The sequence below is a fragment of the Salmo salar genome, chromosome ssa05 (assembly GCF_905237065.1).
Source record: "Salmo salar chromosome ssa05, Ssal_v3.1, whole genome shotgun sequence".
NCBI lineage: Eukaryota > Metazoa > Chordata > Actinopteri > Salmoniformes > Salmonidae > Salmo > Salmo salar.
In genome coordinates, this window is record NC_059446.1 from 72,927,993 (window position 1) to 72,949,005 (window position 21,013).

A 21,013-nucleotide genomic window follows, 5' to 3' on the forward strand; every position below is an offset into this window, starting at 1 on the left:
TCTCTCCCCCCTCTCCCCCCTCTCTCTCCAACACTCCCAACTTTCTCCCCTCTATTAAGTTCCAAGCTTCTTTCAATCTGAAGTGAATAACATATTCCAAACAGGTCAGCCTTACTTTTCTCCTTGTTGTTATTGGAGCTGTGCTTTAGATCGTGCTTATAGCTGCATGTTGTGCTGTTTGCAGTAGAGGTGGTTAAGTAGGAGAGAGTGTTGCTGATTTTCACAGATGTCTTTTTTCCTAACATGTGTGAGCAGTTAGAGCCTGCCGTTTTAGTTCTACTGCTCAACGAGTAATGGACAGATTCTTTTGAAATGAAACATGTCTGCAGTCGATCTTAGTTTTGACGGATGTGTACACACGATTAGGTTTGATCTTAGTTTTGACGGATGTGTACACACGATTAGGTTTGATCTTAGTTTTGACGGATGTGTACACACGATTAGGTTTGATCTTAGTTTTGACGGATGTGTACACACGATTAGGTTTGATCTTAGTTTTGACGGATGTGTACACACGATTAGGTTTGATCTTAGTTTTGACGGATGTGTACACACGATTAGGTTTGATCTTAGTTTTGACGGATGTGTACACACGATTAGGTTTGATCTGATTTGTGGAACAGTTTGCTGTGTTATTTTGACTACATTGACCGTGATTAGGAAATCATGGACATTGCACAGCAAAAAGTGACATCTAAGCAACTTAAATATGTTATCCAGAGTGATAATTCACTTCAAATGAGTGTTTCTTGTCTTACTGAGCTAAAATATCTAACGTCATTGGCAGATATTTGGCTTCTTTTAACCTAAAAAAGGCTAAATACAAGTAATTTATCTTATTTGAATATATTTTTAAGATATTTAATCGTCTTATTAAAATAAGCAAAATGATCTGGCAATGACGTTACATAATTTAGTTAAGAACATTAAAAAAAAAAAGTGAATTATCACTCAATATAACATTTCTAGACTTGCTTAGATTTCACTTTTTGCAGTGCGTGATGTAATGGGATATCCATCCATGTGCAGTGCGTGATGTAATGGGATATCCATCCATGTGCAGTGCGTGATGTAATGGGATATCCATCCATGTGCAGTGTGTGTAATTCTACAGCTCCTAATTCAACTGTCAGCAGCTGCTCTTGTTATTTTCCATTAGGTTCAGGCCTTATGCTATAGATATAAGCTACAGGTTACTTAATGTGCAAGAGAAATTTCGGTCTAGCCATTGGATATACATATCTCTGATAGTGTATGCCATGAAATAGTCTTTATTTTGGTTCTGTGGGACATTCCATAGGGAGCGCATGATGCTCTTTGACAGACAGAAAGTGATCCCTTCCACTGTGGTTGCCAGCTCTGTCAGAAGGACGTCCCAGTGCAACATTTTAAAAAGGGCAGACAGTTCTCAGCCGTTTGATTTTGGCTTGGAGCTATAGACTGATAGCAGAGTACACACCTCATGGATTACTACACAGCAGTGGAGGCTGGTGGGAGGAGCTATAGAGGGACGGGCTCATTGTAATGGCTGGAATGGAATTCATGGAACGGTATCAAATATATGGAAATCACGCTTGACTCCGGTCCTTTTATTCCATTCCAGCCATCCTATAGCTCCTCCCACCAGTCTCCACTGCCACACAGCCTTTCCCCACTCTTTCCCCACATTTCTATCACATTTAGATGGCCATTCAATGGACGCTTCCATCCAAAGCAACTCCCAAACTCCCACGTTTAAACTGAACTGCTGTCTCCTATCCTATCCCCTTGCCCCAACTCAACTTTTGTCCCTAACCCCTCAGGCACTTGTGTAGCTGTTAGTGGATTGTATGTATCAGCAAAATATACCAACTTACCCTCCTATAGGCTAGGAGGACTTTTCATCAGTTTTACTTATGTGCCTAAAGAGTAGGCTCAATGGGTTGATTAAGGAATGCAGTTTGATAGTAGAGAACCTACTTAGGATCAAGTATTTCTCTTTTCACCTGCTCTCTGACTGGCTGTGCCCCAACCTGGGACCTGTCCCTGGGACTCACTCCACCGCCCTGTCCCCTGATGTGGGACCTGTCCCTGGGACTCACTCCACCGCCCTGTCCCCTGATGTGGGTCCTGTCCCTGGGACTCACTCCACCGCCCTGTCCCCTGATGTGGGACCTGTCTCTCTCCTCCGCCCTGTCCCCATTGACCTGTCCCTGGGACTCACTCCACCGCCCTGTCCCCTGATGTGGGACCTGTCCCTGGGACTCACTCCACCGCCCTGTCCCCTGATGTGGGACCTGTCCCTGGGACTCACTCCACCGCCCTGTCCCCTGATGTGGACCTGTCCTGGGACTCACTCCACCGCCCTGTCCCCTGATGTGGGACCTGTCCCTGGGACTCACTCCACCGCCCTGTCCCCTGATGTGGGACCTGTCCCTGGGACTCACTCCACCGCCCTGTCCCCTGATGTGGGACCTGTCCCTGGGACTCACTCCACCGCCCTGTCCCCTGATGTGGGACCTATCCCTGGGACACTCAATCTGTCCACCACCACTGTCAACGCTTGGCGTTAATTGCCACCCAGGGCCATTATCACCTCACAAACACACACACACACACACACACACACACACACACACACACACACACACACACACACACACACACACACACACACACACACACCTTGATGTCCTGTCACTCACTCTGTTTAATCTTAACCACTAAGCTCCTCTCCCTCCTCTCCTCCCAGATGTGTTTGGAACAACAGAAACTACACAGAGAGCCAGGACACGCACACACGCACAAAACATTCATGGTATCTGCGGGTGTACAGTTGAAGTCGGAAGTTTGCATACAACTTAGCCAAATACATTTAAACTCAGTTTTTCACAATTCCTGACATTTATTCCTTTGTTTCATCAGACCAGAGGACATTTCCCCAAAAAGTACGATCTTTGTCCCCATGTGCAATTGCAAACCGTAGTCTGGCTTTTTTATGGTGGTTTTGGAGCAGAGGCTTCTTCCTTGCTGAGCGGCCTGTCGATATAGGACTCGTTTTGCTGTGGATATACAGTGGGGAGAACAAGTATTTGATACACTGCCAATTTGGCAGGTTTTCCTACTTACAATGCATGTAGAGGTCTGTAATTTCTATCATAGGTACACTTCAACTGTGAGAGACGGAATCTAAAACAAAAATCCAGAAAATCACATAAGTATTTGATCACCTACCAACCAGTAAGAATTCTGGCTCTCACAGACCTGTTAGTTTTTCTTTAAGAAGCCCTCCTGTTCTCCACTCATTACCTGTATTAACTGCACCTGTTTGAACTCTTTACCTGTATAAAAGACACCTGTCCACACACTCAATCAAACAGACTCCAACCTCTCCACAATGGCCAAGAACAGAGAGCTGTGTAAGGACATCAGGGATAAAATTGTAGACCTGCACAAGGCTGGGATGGGCTACAGGACAATAGGCAAGCAGCTTGGTGAGAAGGCAACAACTGTTGGCGCAATTATTAGAAAATGGAAGAAGTTCAAGATGACGGTCAATCACCCTCGGTCTGGGGCTCCATGCAAGATCTCACCTCGTGGGGCATCAATGATCATGAGGAAGGTGAGGGATCAGCCCAGAACTACACGGCAGGACCTGGTCAATGACCTGAAGAGAGCTGGGACCACAGTCTCAAAGAAAACCATTAGTAACACACTACGCCGTCATGGATTAAAATCCTGCAGCGCACGCAAGGTCCCCCTGCTCAAGCCAGCGCATGTCCAGGCCCGTCTGAAGTTTGCCAATGACCATCTGGATGATCACGAGGAGGAATGGAGAAGGTCATGTGGTCTGATGAGACAAAAATAGAGCTTTTTGGTCTAAACTCGCCGTGTTTGGAGGAAGAAGAAGGATGAGTCCAACCCCAAGAACACCATCCCAACCGTGAAGCATGGAGGTGGAAACATCATTCTTTGGGGATGCTTTTCTGCAAAGGGGACAGGACGACTGCGCCGTATTGAGGGGAGGATGGATGGGGCCATGTATTGCGATATCTTGGCCAACAACCTCCTTCCCTCAGTAAGAGCATTGAAGATGGGTCGTGGCTGGGTCTTCCAGCATGACAACGACCCAAAACACACAGCCATCTTGAGAAGCATCTCAAGGTCCTGGAGTGGCCTAGCCAGTCTCCAGACCTGAACCCAATAGAAAATCTTTGGAGGGAGCTGAAAGTCTGTATTGCCCAGCGACAGCCCCAAAACCTGAAGGATCTGGAGAAGGTCTGTATGGAGGAGTGGGCCAAAATCCCTGCTGCAGTGTGCACAAACCTGGTCAAGAACTACAGGAAACGTATGATCTCTGTAATTGCAAACAAAGGTTTCTGTACCAAATATTAAGTTCTGCTTTTCTGATGTATCAAATACTTATGTCATGCAATAAAATGCAAATGAATTACTTAAAATCATACAATGTGATTTTATGGATTTTTGTTTTAGATTCCGTCTCTCACAGTTGAAGTGTACCTATGATAAAAATTACAGACCTCTACATGCTTTGTAAGTAGGAAAACCTGCAAAATTGGCAGTGTATCAAATACTTGTTCTCCCCACTGTAGATACTTTTGTACCTGTTTCCTCCAGCATCTTCACAATGTCCTTTGCTGTTGTTCTGGGATTGATTTGCACTTTTCTCACCAAAGTACGTTCATCTCTAGGAGACAGAACGCGTCTACTTCCTGAGCAGTATAACGGCTGCGTGGTCCCATGGTGTTTATACTTGCGTACTATTGTTTGTACAGATGAACGTGGTACCTTCAGGTGTTTGGAAATTTCTCCCAAGGATGAACCAGACTTGTGGAGGTCTACAATTCTTTTTCTGAGGTCTTGACTGATTTATTTTGATTTTCCCATAATCTCAAGCAAAGAGGCAGTGAGCTTGAAGGTAGGCCTTGAAATACATCCACAGGTACACCTCCAATTGACTGAAACGATGTCAATTAACCTATCAGAAGCTTCTGAAGCCATGACATAATTTTCTGGAATTTTCCAAGCTGTTTAAAGTCACAGTCAACTTAGTGTATGTAAACTTCGGAACCACTGGAATTGTGATACAGTGAATTATAAGTGAAATAATCTGTCTGTAAACAATTGTTGGAAAAATTACTTGTGTCATGCAGAAAGTAGATGTCCTAACCGACTTGCCAGAACTATAGTTTGTTAACAAGAAATGTGTGGTGGTTGAAAAACGAGTTTTAATGACTCCAACCTAAGTGTATGTAAACTTCCCACTTCAACTGTACATGATACATATACACTGAGTGTACAAAACATTAAGAACACCTGCTCTTTCCATGACATAGACTGACCAGGTGAATCCAGGTGAAAGATGATCCCTTATTGATGCCACTTGTTAAATCCACTTTAATCAGTGTAGATGAAGGGGAGGAGACAGGTTAAATAAGGATTTTTAAGCCTTGAGACAATTGAGAAATGGATTGTGTATATGCACCTTTGAACAGGGGATGGTAGTAGGTGCCAGGTGCACCGGTCTGTCTCAAGAACTGCAACTCTGCGGGATATTTCACACTCAACAGTTTCCCGTTTGTCTCAAGAATGGTCCACCACCCAATGGACATCCAGCCAACCTGACACAACTGTGGGAAGCATTGGAGTCAACATGGGCCAGCATCCCTGTGGAATGCATTCGACACCTTGTAGAGTCCATTCCCCGGCGAATTGAGGCTGTTCAGAGGGCAGAAGGAAGGTGTTCCTAATATTTTGTACACTCAGTGTAATGCAGAATATTTATTTCAGAGGGGGTACTAATAGCAACCTGCGAGGAGGATCTGTAGGGGCTGACACAGGGATACCTGGCTGGGATATTGGTAGGCGTCTCGGGGAAAACAATAGCCTTTCCTTATGGCTGGCTGGTCCAGAGCAAACACAGTTCCTAATAGAGGATTTGACACTCACCTTGACCCTGACAGCAGTCTGCTCTAATAGCTTGTATCTGGCTCATACTCTCTCTGGTGCATAGGACAGCAACAACACATGTCAAATCCAGGCAGTTCTTTAATAAGAAGAAATGATTTGGTGGGTGCATGTATTTGTACTATTTCACAAATGTATGAATTGGAAATGTGTGTTTTTACATATCCCAACTCCCCCTGAGACACCTTCAGAGAGTGGGGTCACAACCAGCCATTGTTAAGGCACATTAACAGGGGAGTTGGGATATTGTCTTGCTCAAAGGCACATTAACATCGTTTTTTTCACCTTGTCACTGCAGGGATCCAAACTAGCGACCTTTACGGTTACTGTCCCAACACTCTAAGCACTAGGCTACCTGCTGTATCTGGCTTGTACTCTGCTGCATAGGGCAGCAACAAAGGATCTCTATTCCTGGCAGACTGGCAGTTTTATCCACAGAGATCTCAGTGTAGGCCCAGTCAAGTGTTTTTTCCCACCTGAACTTGACCCTCCTTTTTAGAGAATCATCATCTTTCTTGTTATGAATGGGGACAAAGAGGGTGTTGTCGTTGTTAACCGTTTTTTTTTCTTCTTCTTTCCTTGATTTTATTCAGGAGGTGTTCCAGTAAAATTAGACGCCATCCTTCCTCGTCACCCTGTCCTCTTCTCCTCCATCTTTCTCTCCATCACTCCCTTTCTCCCATCTTTTCTACTCCCATACTGAACTGTCCATCTCTCTCTCCCCTTTCCTCCTCCCGTTCTCTCCGTTCTCTCCATTCTCCATTCTTCATCCCCACATCCACCTCTGAACTGCTGTTATCTGTGCCTCTACCTTCCTCCTGTCTTCAACCTTCTTTTCTTCTTTTTGGGGTTCACCTCCCTTCAATTATTTCCCTGCTTCTCTCTCTTCACCCTCTTTCCCGTCCTCTTCCCTCTTTCCCCTCCCTTCCTCTCTCCATCCGGCCTCTCTCGGCCTCTGGTAGAGGTCACCATGTGGGCCAACTACATTGTCCAGCCAGAGGAGGATGGCCGTATGGGGGTGGTAGGAGCAGGGCCCCATGGGGGCCTGGCCGGCCTGGCAGGGGTCAAGGGAGTTGGGCGTGCTACAAGGCGGACCCCTAGGATGAGTGACAGCCAGGAGGGGAAGATCAAGCTGGCGTTCTTTGTGGCCATTGTGGGCGTGACCCTGACAGTGCTGGGGGTGGGGACAGAGTTCTGGGTGGAGCTGGCCACGCCCAAGACCTGGAGTAACAACCAGACGTGTCAGACAGCCCACTACGGCCTGTGGAAGGGGTGTACTCGCACCCTGTGGGTGGACGACATCGACCCCGAGAGAGAGAGCTGCGGCCCCGCAGACCTGCCCGGAGGTGAGGAACCTGTCTGTCTGTTACATTAGGGCAAGCCATGAGTTGATTTTGGGGACAGGCTAGGTAATATTCTTAGGGTCTCATTTTGATGACAACACTGTAAAAATGGGTTCTGACTAGAGGGAGTAAAGCTACGACCGGAAGGGATTTTTTCGTAACAGGTTAGGAGAATTTGCGCAGCAGGTTAGGATCATTAATGTGGCAGGTTAGGAGACTTAGGTTACGGTTAGGAAAAGGGTTAAGGTTAGCTAAAATGCTCTCCTAACCTGCTACGAAAAACCTCTTCCTGTCGTAGTTGGACTCCCTCAAATCAGAACCACAGAAATGGAGTTAAAGATGGAGTCAACTGGGGCACTGATTTCATGACCAAACCCTGTTTGCACTGCAGTGCTGTGTGTGTTAGTTAGGGCTTCCTCCCCTTCCTCTGCAATGATCTGTAAACATAGGATAGGTGGAAGCAGTGTGTTGGATGTCTCCCAGGAATTTGCATTAATGCAGCATCAGTATGTGGGTGTGTGTATGCATGTGTATATTGTATGTATGTGTGTGCATGCACTTGTGTGTGTGTGTGCTTATGCAAACGTGTGTGAATAGGAGGCGTGTATGCCAGCTTTGCTGCGTGTGTATCTGGGTCATCCTACAGATAATGTGCAAATTGAGTCCTTAAAGGAATACCGCTTTGAAATGGAGCCAGTCTGAATTTGACGAATGTGAATGTGGCTACTGGTCTGTCTGTTAGTTATCTAGCTATAGGCATCAGATTTTTATAATCGTTGGTGAGTCAGAAAAGGATGTTTCCAGTATCCTTGTAAACATCCAACCTTTCAGTGTGTTTATATAAGACAGACGCTTCCCTTTTACTGCATGATGGAGCTTCTCCTTTTGGAATATTTCAATGGGTTATTATTATTATTATTTAATTTCAATTTGTTGTAGTTTTAGAATTGAATGATCCGTCAGAATTATATTTTGATTGCAGGAATTCCTCATTATATTAAACATTTAATTTTTTACATTTCAGGAAAGGAAAGATATTTAATTATGATTTTCAGCCACTTCCTCCATCCTGTACTGTTACGTTCCCCCATGTAAGTCTCTTATCTGTGGAATGACCCGTTTCTGTCTGTAGGGATCGTCCAGTGGTGGATGAATGCAGGTATTAAAGCACTTGTCCCACAGAGGGGGCCAGACAGGGCCTACGGTAGGATGAGGTATCCATCTCCTGTATTCGTGCTTTATCTGCCAGAATAGTCTGATATTCAGCCAGGCTAGCAGTGGTTGGCTTTGATACACTAGCAATGATGTTTGTATTGTTTTGAATAGGAGGTATATATATTTTACATTGTATAAATATAAAATATATGTATTTCATTTTGCAGTCTTGATTTAGCTTGTTTTATTAGGATGGATGAGTCCTATGAATGTTCATATCTATTACAATGTACACGCTATATCCATCTGGTGCATTGTTTATCATCCTCCGGTATTTTAGAGGGCTGATTCACCTTGGATGTCTAGTCGATAAACATCTATGTCTGACTCACCTTGTGTGTCTTGTCTAGCAGATAAACATCTGTGTTTACGATGACGGTCTGTGTGTTGGAGTAGAGTCAGTATCTATTCTGACACTTCCTCGTCTCCTTGCGTCAAAACACTGTTGGCCCACAGCGCCTGACAGACAGACTCTGTGTGTGTGTGTGGACTTCTCACGTTTGGAGAAAAACAACTGTTTCTCCGTCTGTGCTTCTCTATTTCACATTCATGTTTACATGCCCCTGGCGCCTGTCCCTGGGAAACAACATCACAGTCATTCTCTGTCACTGTCTGTCAGTGCCAGACCAACTAATACATCATACATCACTCACTGCTACTGTACATTACCATAACCTCTGACTAACTGACTCAGCCACTCAGAGGTGGACAGGTGGACAGGTAGACAGGTGGAGAGCTTGAGAGGTAGATCTCACTATAAATCTGTGGTCATAATATACAGGTTTCCTGTAACGCACAAGTGTTGCAGACAGAATAGCATTAAGGTTGATAGGAGAGTCTTCTGTATGTGTTTGTACTTGTGTGTGTGTTTGGTTTTACTATACTTGTGGTGACCAGAAGTCAAACAAGGAAAAACGTTATTTTAGGCTAAGGTTTAGGGTTAGGGTTTGAGGACGAGATAATATATATAAAGACAGAGAGAGAGAGGAAGAGGAAGAGCAGCAGAGGATGAGAGAATATATATAAAGACAGAGAGAGAGAGAGGAAGAGCAGCAGCGGATGAGAGAATATATATAAAGACAGAGAGAGAGGAAGAGCAGCAGAGGACGAGAGAATATATATAAAGACAGAGAGAGAGAGGAAGAGCAGCAGCGGACGAGAGAATATATATAAAGACAGAGAGAGAGAGGAAGAGGAGCAGAGGACGAGAGAATATATATAAAGACAGAGAGAGAGAGAGAGAGGAAGAGCAGCAGAGGACGAGAGAATATATATAAAGACAGAGAGAGAGAGGAAGAGCAGCAGAGGACGAGAGAATATATATAAAGACAGAGAGAGAGAGGAAGAGGACAGCAGAGGACGAGAGAATATATATAAAGACAGAGAGAGAGAGGAAGAGGAAGAGCAGCAGAGGATGAGAGAATATATATAAAGACAGAGAGAGAGGAAGAGCAGCAGAGGACGAGAGAATATATATAAAGACAGAGAGAGAGGAAGAGCAGCAGAGGACGAGAGAATATATATAAAGACAGAGAGAGAAGAAGAGTGTCTATCTAATGCAGTATTAACCAAGCCCCTGTGATCCTCTCTATTTTCCTTCTTTCATCTCGTTCACCTCCCTCTCCATCTGTCTCCCTCTTTCTCTTTGTTCTCACCCCTCCCTCCATCTTCCCACTCTATCACTCCCTATCTCTCCTTCCCCCTCTTTCTCATGCTCTCTCGCTCTCTCCTTCTCTTCTCTTCCTCCCTACAAATGTCTTGCTTTCTCTCCTTCCCCTCCACCTGCCCACTCTTTCTATCTCTCCTTCTCCCTCTCTTCCATCCCCCCTCTCTCTCTTCTCTCTCATGGCACCATATGTGCTGTGGATATGCTGTGGATGTGCTGTGGATGTGCTGTGGATGTGCTGTGGATATGCTGTGGATGTGCTGTGGATATGCTGTGGATGTGCTGTGGATGTGCTGTGGATGTGGGACTGTGTAGAGCAGTGAGCAGTGTTTTTCATGGTGCTGCCGCTACATAGCAGATAAAATAGGTCTTCATGCCTAGGAGGACAGAGGGGATGGATGCACAGGGACCAGCAATATACTGTGTGTGTGTGATGTTCCCTCTCTGTTTCTCTTCTCAGAATCTAACTGCACTTACTTCAAATTCTTCACCAATGGAGACAACGCTGTCATATTTAAGAAGACGACCCACAAGAGTAAGTCAGCATCTTAAGTCTCGCCTCCTCCTTCTCTCCCTCTTCCTCTCTCCCTCTCTTTCTCTCCCTCTACCCCTCTCTCTCTTTCTCACAGTGCTGTATTTATCCCCTGTGATGTCACTCTCAGATGCACAATACTCACTGAGGTGTAACTCTGCCCTCCCTCATTCTCCCCTGTCTACCTCTCCAACACCTCTTCACTCTTTCTCTAACCACTTCTCCCTCTATTCACTTCCTCTCCATCCCTCTCTCCTCCTCCTCTCATTCTGTCCCCCCCCTCTCTCTTCCCCCTCCCCTCTCTCTCCCAGACCTGAACATAGCGGCTGCTATCCTAGCAATGATAGCTCTGTCTATGATGGTGATGGGAGCTATCTGTATCACCATGTCCCTCAGTAAAGGAGTGCCCTTCTTCCTCAAGCCTGCCTCCTTCTGCTTCATCCTATCAGGTAAGGGGAAGTAGACTACAAAGAGAGCAGCCACTATTCTGGGTGTAGACTTAGACCTCCTTGTAGGGAAATAAACAATCAAAAATGTACAGTAAACATTATACTCGCAAAAGTTCCAACAGAATAAAGACATCTCAAATGTCATATTATGTCTATATACAGTCGTGGCCAAATGTTTTGAGAATGACACAAATATTAATTTTCACAAAGTCTACTGCCTCAGTGTCTTTAGATATTTTTGTCAGATGTTACTATGGAATACTAAAGTATAATTACAAGCATTTCTTAAGTGTCCAAGGCTTTTATTGACAATTACATGAAGTTGATGTAAAGAGTCAATATTTGCAGTGTTGACCCTTCTTTTTCAAGACCTCTGCAATCCGCCCTGGCATGCTGTCAATTAACTTCTGGGCCACATCCTGACTGATGGCAGCCCATTCTTGCATAATCAATGCTTGGAGTTTGTCAGAATTTGTGGGTTTTTGTTTGTCCACCCGCCTCTTGAGGATTGACCACAAGTTCTCAATGGGATTAAGGTCTGGGGAGTTTCCTGGCCATGGACCCAAAATATCGATGTTTTGTTCCCCGAGCCACTTAGTTATCACTTTTGCCTTATGGCAAGGTGCTCCATCATGCTGGAAAATGCATTGTTTGTCACCAAACTGTTCCTGGATGGTTGGGAGAAGTTGCTCTCGGAAAAGATGTGTTGGTACCATTCTTTATTCATGGCTGTGTTCTTAGGCAAAATTGTGAGTGAGCCCACTCCCTTGGCTGAGAAGAAACACCACACATGAATGGTCTCATGATGCTTTACTGTTGGCATGACACAGGACAAATGGTAGCGCTCACCTTGTCTTCTCTGGACAAGCTTTTTTCCAGGTGCCCCAAACAATCAGAAAGGGGATTCATCAGAGAAAATGACTTTACCCCAGTCCTCAGCAGTCCAATCCCTGTACCTTTTGCAGAATATCAGTCTGAGAATCACTGACATGATGTCAACTGGTCCTTTTGTGGCAGGGCTGAAATGCAGTGGAAATGTTTTTGGGGGATTCAGTTCATTTGCATGGCAAAGAGGGACTTTGCAATTAATTGCAATTCATCTGATCACCCTTCATAACATTCTGGAGTATATGCAAATTGCCATCAAATTGCCAGCAGTAGACTTTGTGAAAATGTATATTTGTGTCATTCTCAAAACTTTTGGCCACGACTGTACAGTATTGTAATTATGTGAAGTACAACATGGAAAATGAATACACATAAATATAAGTTGTATTTACAATAGTGTTTGTTCTTCCCTGGTTGCCCTTTTCTTGTGGCAACAGTTCACAAATCTTGCTGCTGTGATTGCTCACTGTGGTATTTCCCGCAATAGATATGTGAGTTGGATTTGGATTTGTTTATCAAATTCTTTGTGGGTCTGTGTAATCTGAGGGAAACATGTGTCTCTAAAATTGTCATACATTTGGCAGGTCAGGAAGTGCAGCTTAGTTTCCACCTCATTTTGTAGGCAGTGTGCACATAGTCTGTCTTCTCTTCAGAGCTAGGTCTGCCTACGGCGCCCTTTCTCAATAGCAAGGCTATGCTCACTGAGTCTGTACATAGTCAAAGATTTCCTTAATTTTGGGTCAGTCACGGTGGTCAGGTATTCTGCCACTGTGTACTCTCTGTTTTGTGCCAAATAGCATTGAAGTTTGCTCAGTTTTTTTGTAAATTCTTTCCAATGTGTCAAGTAATTATCTTTTTGTTTTCTCATGATTTGGTTGGGGACAGAAGCACCAGATCATCAGCAAACAGTAGACATTTGACTTCAGATTCTAGTAGGGTGAGGCCGGGTGCTGCAGACTGTTCTCGTCAATTCGTTGATGTATATGTTGAAGAGGGTTGGGCTTAAGATGCATCCCTGTCTCACCCCCCAGCCCTGTGGAAAGAAATGTGTGTTTTTTGCCAATTTTAACTGCACATTTGTTGTTTGTGTACATGGATTTTATCATGTTGTATGTTTTTCCGTCAACACCACTTTCCATGAACTTGTATAGGTCTCTCTCTCTCTCACTCTTTCTCCCCTCACACCTCCTCTCCGTCTCACCTTCCTACTTCCTCTCCCCCCGTCTCCCTCCACATACACCCTCCCTCCCTCCCTCCCTCCCTCCCTCCCTCCCTCCCTCCCTCCCTCCCTCCCTCCCTCCCTCCCTCCCTCCCTCCCTCCCTCCCTCCCTCAGGTCTACTGGTCCTGCTGTCTATACTGGTGTTTCACCAGTCAGTGCTGGCCCTGTTGTCATCTGACCACTCCATACCGCTCCACCACGAGCTCTCCTGGTCCGTGGCCTGTGTGGGCTTCGCTGGGGCCATCCTCATCATGGGGGGGATCCTTTTCCTGATCCTCTCCCTCCCCTACAGCCCATGGGAGAAATGTCTGCCTAAACGCAACAGCAGCACTACCTAGCACATGGGAGGCCCAAAAGAGGCCCAAAAGCTGTGGGAAAAAATGTAGTTTCATATCAGGATCGCAATCAAACTCCAGTCCTCGAGTGATGCACTGTCTGCTGGCTTTAGTTGTCAGGTATAAATCAGACACTGATTAGAACAACTACAACCAGTAGACACTGATGCCATCCAGGAGTTGAGTTGGTAACATGTAGGTCACTACCGTTGCTAAGGGAGGAGATACTTTATTGTTTCCAGGAAGTGGCACAGCCATCCCTGCTACATGAAATGCCTTGCAGGTTATCACTATTAATCTATTATGAATAATTATGACGCCTTACACTTAATACCTAGAAATAATATATTATCTATTTATTATCTACACCTTGTCCACATGAATGAATGCTGTTTTTACATAAGAATGTGTGAATGATTTAATGTATGTATGGAAGATAAAGATTTATATTTGACAGTGTATTGTATAGACTCACTTTACAAGCACAGCTCTGTATATAAAATATATGTGTTTATATTTTATTTATACCTGCACACTGTAGCCTTTTGTTCAAGCTTAGGAGGGTGTATTTAGTTTTTAGCTTATTCAAACCCTTTTTTCATCACGTGTTTTATTTGTCATAATAAAGCCCACCTTGTCTTTCTCTACCTACATGTTTGTTTGGGGAAATGCACATTGTGCCTAAATGGTCCTATGATCATAAGTATGTCTCACTGGGTTTGCTTTTGAAATAAATAGATTTGACATAAGAAACGCTTTCCTACTTTGTCTTGTCTACGAGTCCTTTTCTCCCTTCTAACTTAAATGCAACCCATTTTTTAACCCTTACCAACAGATGTACCAACCCTGTCCAAATCTCTCTGTCTCTCTCTCTAAAATTAGTACATTTCTCATCCCAGTTGCACTGCAGCGGTTGAGAAACCTTATCCATGAATGTGAACTATGTACCTCACCCCCACCCTACCCTCACCCTTACCCCCACGTGCACCTGCACCCCCACCTCTCCCAACCCCACTTTCTCTCCTGTCTCTAGGGGAGCACCTCTTCCCAAGCCTCCCACCTCTGTTGCCCTCACCCCATTGGCCCAGAGGTGGTGTACTAGGTCAGAAGGGTCCTAGAACCTCCTTCCATGTCTGTTCCTTTCCTTTTGGACACCCTCTACCCTAATTGTCCAAGGGGGGTACAGAGACCACCAACACACATACACTCTAGCCCTCCAGTGAGCAGAAACTGAAACCAGTGCTGACACATTACACGGTGTTCAGAAAGTATATATAGCTGTTTAATGGTTCTGCACAGCCTCTTTGACGAGAGCAATAGAAGCAGTGCTGGCTTGTACCAGGTGTACACCTCAGAGTGTACACCTCACACCTCAGAGTGTGATATTTTGGAGATTTTGTCCGACAAATGTAGTATTACCACCTCTTTCCAGGCTGGATCACAACCGGCCGTGATTGGGAGTCCCATAGGGCGGCGCACAATTGGTCCCAGCATCGTCCGGGTTTGGCTGGTGTAGGCTGCCATTGTAAATAAGAATTTGTTCTTAACTGACTTGCCTAGTTAAATAAACATTAAATAAATAATAATAATAATAATAATAATAATAAAAATTCCTGGTTAAATAAAGTAAATAAATCAAATATTGTGGTCATATTCATTAACAGGATAGTGCAAATAAATATTTTCCTACCTTAGGTCTAAAGTTGTGTCAAGCCTCTCTCTGTCTGTCATTCCCACCAACTCTCACTTTTCTATTTTTTCTCTCTCTGTCATTCCCTCCATCTCTCTCTCTCTCCATCCCTTGATCATCTCATTACTGTCATTCCTTTAAAGAAAAAAATCATCAGTCTGTAAATCGGTCTGTTATTGTTTTTTTTATAAACTTCGTGCAATACAGTGTTTGAGTTTATCACACATTTAGATAAACCATAATCATTTTGTCTAGATATATCTATTCTCAACTACATAGTATTCATATTGCCCACATAAATGCTATCTGTGTGCAGTTTTGTCACATTATTCTTTTTTCTCTCAAATGAAATAAAATGAAGAAACTAAAATCAAAAAGAATGGTGGTTTCATTTCCTTTCCCCAGTCTGTAATGTAGCGGGGTGTCCAATAGTGTCCATCCCAGTTCTGCCATCACTCCAGACAATAAATGAGGTGCAGGAGAGTGTTTACACATGTATACATTCTCATCAACATAAACAGAAGGGGTCAAAGTTCAAGGGTCACGTGGGAAGCACAGTGAGAGTTTTTTCTTTGGGGGTGGGGTTTGGATGTTCATCTCCATAGTGATTCTGTCATGGGTCATGTGACAGAGGAGAAGACATGCCCAAAACGGGCAGGGCAGGGTGGGGCCAAGCTAGGGTGGGGCGGGGCAGGGCAGGGTGGGGAGAGGCAGCGCACCCCATGAGAACTGGGGGGTAGCCTGTACCCATACAGAGGATCAAAAACACATCACCCTCCCCTCCCCTTCCCAAAATACACACCCTGTTTTCATACCAGAGGTCCTAAAGAAAGTATCTATAGAATTTGCAAATATAGGTATGCGTTAATTACAATGTACATGTTTAATTTCAAAAGTTTTCTCTATAGTGTATTTTAACCCCCCACCTCCGTCCCCACATTTATTTAATTGACATTTTTCATTGTCAATTTCAGTTTAATAATGGATGGATAGCATCTGTTGTGTCTGTTCTAGAGAATAAATTTGGGTCTCTTGCTTGTAGAAAATAATGAATAAATGTTTCTCTTCTTCTCTCCAGGTGACGAGCTTCACCTGTTTTCTCTGTACAAATATATCAGTTTCTCTTCTTCTCTCTTCAAGACAGAGGTTTCTGTTAATGCCCAGAAAACAAACATGTTCAACATGACTACAGCTACGACAACTGCTAACATTGATTCGAATGGAACTCAGACTAACATAGGCCCATAGAAAACAGACTCAGAATAACACTGAAGTTGCTCAGTTGCCTCAGTCACTCACTTATTGTAGCCTTCAGTTACAATATTGGAAGACAATGTACAGTATTCACACAACTTAACTGTGTGTTAGAACCAAGGAGTAGAAAATCAAAATAGATAAATTAACTGAACTTCACCAAAGAACATGTTGTAATAATAGTAATAATAATACATGATATATTATTATTATTATTAGATAATAATTAAATCATATAAATCATAATACACACTCATCTTCTCATACATTGTATACACTCATGCTTGACACCAATGACACAGTTACACAGCCCACTGATCATACCAGCGTGTCTGTGTTGAAGAAATTCACAGTAAACGTCGTCAGGATCCAAAATCAGAGTGAAAATGATACAAATCATATCATCATTCTAAAATGATAGCATTGCGAACAGAGCTAGCTCGTAATAACGCTAATAATAATCACAACAACAATTGACGTCAAATATGATCTTGTTAAATCAGCGTTAGTATTGCACTAAAGAAAGTGGATTGTTTAAAATAGTAGCCCAAGATTAATCGCGTTGGAACATTAACAAAATAAATCATTTCTAGTGCGTTAAAATAGTAAAATAGTTTTGTTGTTAAAGTTCATTATTGTTGTAATTATCACGTTGTGTTATTACTTGTTTTCTTTTGTTTCTCAGTGAGATACTGTAGACTAATAACAGTGAAAAAGATTTTCTCTCTCTCCTCTCCATTCCTTTATCTCAATACCCTTTAATACTCCTTCATCCCAATCCCCCTCTCTATATATCTCTCTCTCTCTTCCTTCCTGTGTACCCTCCCTCTCTCCCCCTCCCCTCCTCTCTACACGGGTGTTGTCTTCCTGTTGAGCGTATTGGAGTTGCTCTCTCTATCTCCCTTTAGCCTGTCCAGCGTTCCCATCCCTCGTTCTCTCTCCACCGTGGACGAGGAGAAGGGTGGGGGCCCCGAGCCCACCGAGTTGCCCATGGGTGCGTTGGAGTTGGAGGAATTCTGGGACAGCGAGGGGTTGTGGGACTTCAGAGAGGGCAGCGTGCCGCTCATCATCACACCCCCTCCTCCCCCTCCTCCCCCGTCCTTGGGGAAGCAGTTGTGGAGCTGGTAGAGGGTGGCGCGGTCCACGGTGCCGTACATGGGGGCAGGCCAGCCAGCTTGGGGTCGCGGGACAGAGTGTAGAGGGAGATGTCGCCCCCGCCAGGGTGGTGTGGGAGCGAGAGTGAGGGTTGGGCAGCGTGGCCACAGACATGGGCCCCTGGGAGAGCATGGCCGAGGGGGGCAGGCCAAAGTTCTTCCCCCCGCCTCCCCCCACCGGCGAGGGGTCTCGGGAGCGTGAGGGGTCAGTAGAGCGGGATGAGGAGCGGGAGCGACGGCGGAAGCGGTAGCTGGGTAGGCGGAGCATGGCGTGCGTGGTCCCCTTGAAGATGTCAGTGCGCGAGCGGCAGCGAAGCTCCTTGTTCTTTTCGATGTAGATGTTGACGGCTAGAACGCCCACCATCTCAGCCATGATGAAGGACAGGCCTCCGAAGTAGAAGGACCAGCCGTAGCTGTACTGCCACTTCTTGTCTTCGTCCTTCTTAGGGGAGATGTCTCCCAGCGCTGCAGAGATGTACACGATCACACCGATGATGTTGCTCAGACCTGGAGGAGACAGGGGACAAATGAGGATATACGAACACACACACACACACACACACACACACACACACACACACACACACACACACACACACACACACACACACACACACACACACACACACACACACACACACACAGATGAGGATAAATATACACACATTCACACACACACACACACACACACAGATGAGGATATATACACACACACAAACACACATACACACACACACGCACACTCTCTCTCTCTCTGTCATGTTATCCAGAGCAGGAGAGCAGGAGGAAAGACATGACTTTACATCAAAAGAACATAAACACATGTATACATACTAAGAGACTTAGATAGACACATAAAGACACAGAAATAATCACAGACACACACACAGACACACAGACAGGTCTGACAGGAGTTAGTTAGTGCACCTGCAGCCACAAAGAGAATGCCTGCTCCCAGGACGATGTTCCTCTTGTGCTTATAGAAGCGACTGAGACCGATACACACCCCTCCCATCAACAGCAGGATAGCACTGAGGATAGGGAAGATGTTGGAAGCCCTGACCATACCTACAGAGAGAGAGGGACAGGAGAGAGACGGGACAGGGACGGAGAGAGCGAGGGGAAGTGAGAGAGAACAAGTAAGTGAGAAGAAGAGAGAAGAGAGAGAGAGAGAAGAAGAGAGAGAGCGGAAGTGGGTGATAAAGAGAGAGGGAGGGGAAGCGAGAGAGAACAAGTGAGAGAGAAGTAGAGAGAAGAAGAGAGAGAGAGAGAACAAGAGAGAGAGGAAGTTGGTGATAAAAAGAGAGGGAGGGGAAAGAGAAAAGGTCAAAGTAGCAGATAGAATCAGAGGATGAGAAATAAACAGCTGTATTCTGCTGTGAGCAAATGAATTACCATGTGGCCAAGCTAGTGAGTGTTTAATTGTATCAGCTCTTTCCCAAGAGGCATCAACTCTGATACCCCCCAGGACAGACACACACACACACTTCACCACTCCTTTCCCATCTAGGACATAGGCCAGAGGACAGAAATGCCAAAGTAAATGCCAGCCAAATGCCGAGGCTACATAGTAAACAGTACACAGTCTTCTCCTGCTGCATTGTGGGGCGGACACACATAGTGCGGCACGGAACACCCACACAGGTGTGGCCTGGAGGAACACCCGTGAACTAGGGCAGCACATTATCCCTCGACTTCATACAAACACTAACATGTTTTATTCAAACACAGCTTATTTTCTCCCGGTCTTCAGGAGTGAGATCTAACTACTCTATGTGGTCTAAGTCTTCTGTAAAAAGTGGTTTACAGTTGTGGATGAGTTAGGCTGTGTATCAGTTATGGGGAACTCCCGTCCTGGGGGTGGCAACAGTGTGTGCAGGGTTGTGTTCCAGCCCTGCCCAACACACCTGTTCAAATGTTTTTCTTTTTAGACCACAAAAAATTGTCAAAGACTCCAGCCACTCAAGTCATAGACTGTTTTCTTGCTACCGCACGGCAAGCGGTACCGGAGCACCAAGTCTGGGTCCAAAAGGCTCCTTATCAGCTTCTACTCCCAAGCCATAAGACTGCTGAACAATTAATCAAATGGCCACCCGGACTATTTACAATGACCCCCTCCCACTTTGTTTTTACACTTGCTGCTACTCACTGTTTATTATCTATGCATAGTCACTTCACTCCTACCTACATGTACAAATGACCTCGACTAACCTGTACCCCTGCACACTGACTCGGTACCGGTACCCCCTGTATATAGCCTCGTTATTGTTATTTTATTGTGTTACTTTAGTTTATTATTTACTTTAGTTTATTTAGTAAATATTTTCTTAACTCTTTTTTTCCTTAAAACAGCATTGTTGGTTAAGGGCTTGTAAGTAAGCATTTCAATGTAAGGTCTACACCTGTTGTATTTGGCGCATGTGACTAATAAAATTAGATTTAATTTGAATCAGGTATATTAGAGCTGGGCTGGAACAAAAGCCTGCACCTCCACTTCAGGTTCATCAGATGTTGACTTACGTAGAACATACTCAGGCCCATCATGGTCAAAGTCAGCATCCTCAGGGAAATGGTTGATCTGAGAACACACTCCCCTCTTCACCCCTGAGAGAGAGAGAGAGAGAGAGAGAGAGAGAGAGAGAGAGAGAGAGAGAGAGAGAGGAGGTGTGGGGTGGCGGGGTTAGAACAGAATACACACACTCTCTATCTCACACACACACACACATGCACACACACACGCGCGCACACACACACTTTATACATCAGCACATGCATCAGCTCCACTCCACAGGGATTCATCAGAAAAAGAAACAGCAGTTTATATTAGCATATAAAAAGAGAGCAAGAGAGAAAGAGGAAGAGAAAAAGGCATGAGAGAGAGAAACTGCAGACTGGTTGTGCCTCAGGTTCTGTCCTGTCATTGTTCACCCTTCCCAGGTAGGTCTGAGGACAGAACAGTACGCATCCCCAACACAAAACATCCACACTCTCTGCCCTTAGGAACTGATTCTAGATCAGATGTCCTTGCCCCAGCCCTCACCATAACCATTAGGAAAACAAAACTACCAAAATTGGTCCTGGGTCTGTCGTTAAGGTCATGCAGTATCTCATTAATATCACACTCACATACATACATTATTTGTCATCAGGTGCTGGGTAGAAAAACACTAATTGAATGTAGAAAGGGTACCAGCGTATATGTATGTATAGTTCTAATAAGAAGGTTTTATTTAGAGTGAACCACAGCTACCAATATTCACTTAAAAATAGTCATTTCACTGTGGTCCTTTCTGAATAAGA

General features: G+C 44.7%; 1 protein-coding gene and 1 pseudogene across 1 annotated transcript; one reads left to right on the plus strand and one right to left on the minus strand.

Moving 5' to 3' along the window:
• Window positions 1–14,383, plus strand: LOC106606119 (voltage-dependent calcium channel gamma-6 subunit-like). Its single transcript, XM_014202243.2, has 5 exons — window positions 1–104; window positions 6,561–7,313; window positions 10,652–10,726; window positions 11,035–11,172; window positions 13,395–14,383. The coding sequence occupies exons 2-5, from the start codon at window positions 6,938–6,940 to the stop codon at window positions 13,616–13,618; spliced, it is 813 nt and encodes a 270-aa protein (XP_014057718.1). The 5' UTR covers window positions 1–104; window positions 6,561–6,937; the 3' UTR covers window positions 13,619–14,383.
• Window positions 14,384–15,470: 1,087 nt separating this feature from the next.
• LOC106605817 (voltage-dependent calcium channel gamma-4 subunit-like) overlaps window positions 15,471–21,013 on the minus strand; it is a 43,399-nt pseudogene continuing 37,856 nt past the window's right edge.

Coding starts and splice junctions, on each gene's coding strand:
- LOC106606119 (XM_014202243.2), top strand. CDS start 6,938: ATGTGGGCCAACTACATTGTCCAGCCAGAGGAGGATGGCCGTATGGGG. Junction 7,314..10,651: donor CCCCGCAGACCTGCCCGGAG/GTGAGGAACCTG, acceptor TTCTCTTCTCAG/AATCTAACTGCACTTACTTC. Junction 10,727..11,034: donor TAAGAAGACGACCCACAAGA/GTAAGTCAGCAT, acceptor TCTCTCTCCCAG/ACCTGAACATAGCGGCTGCT.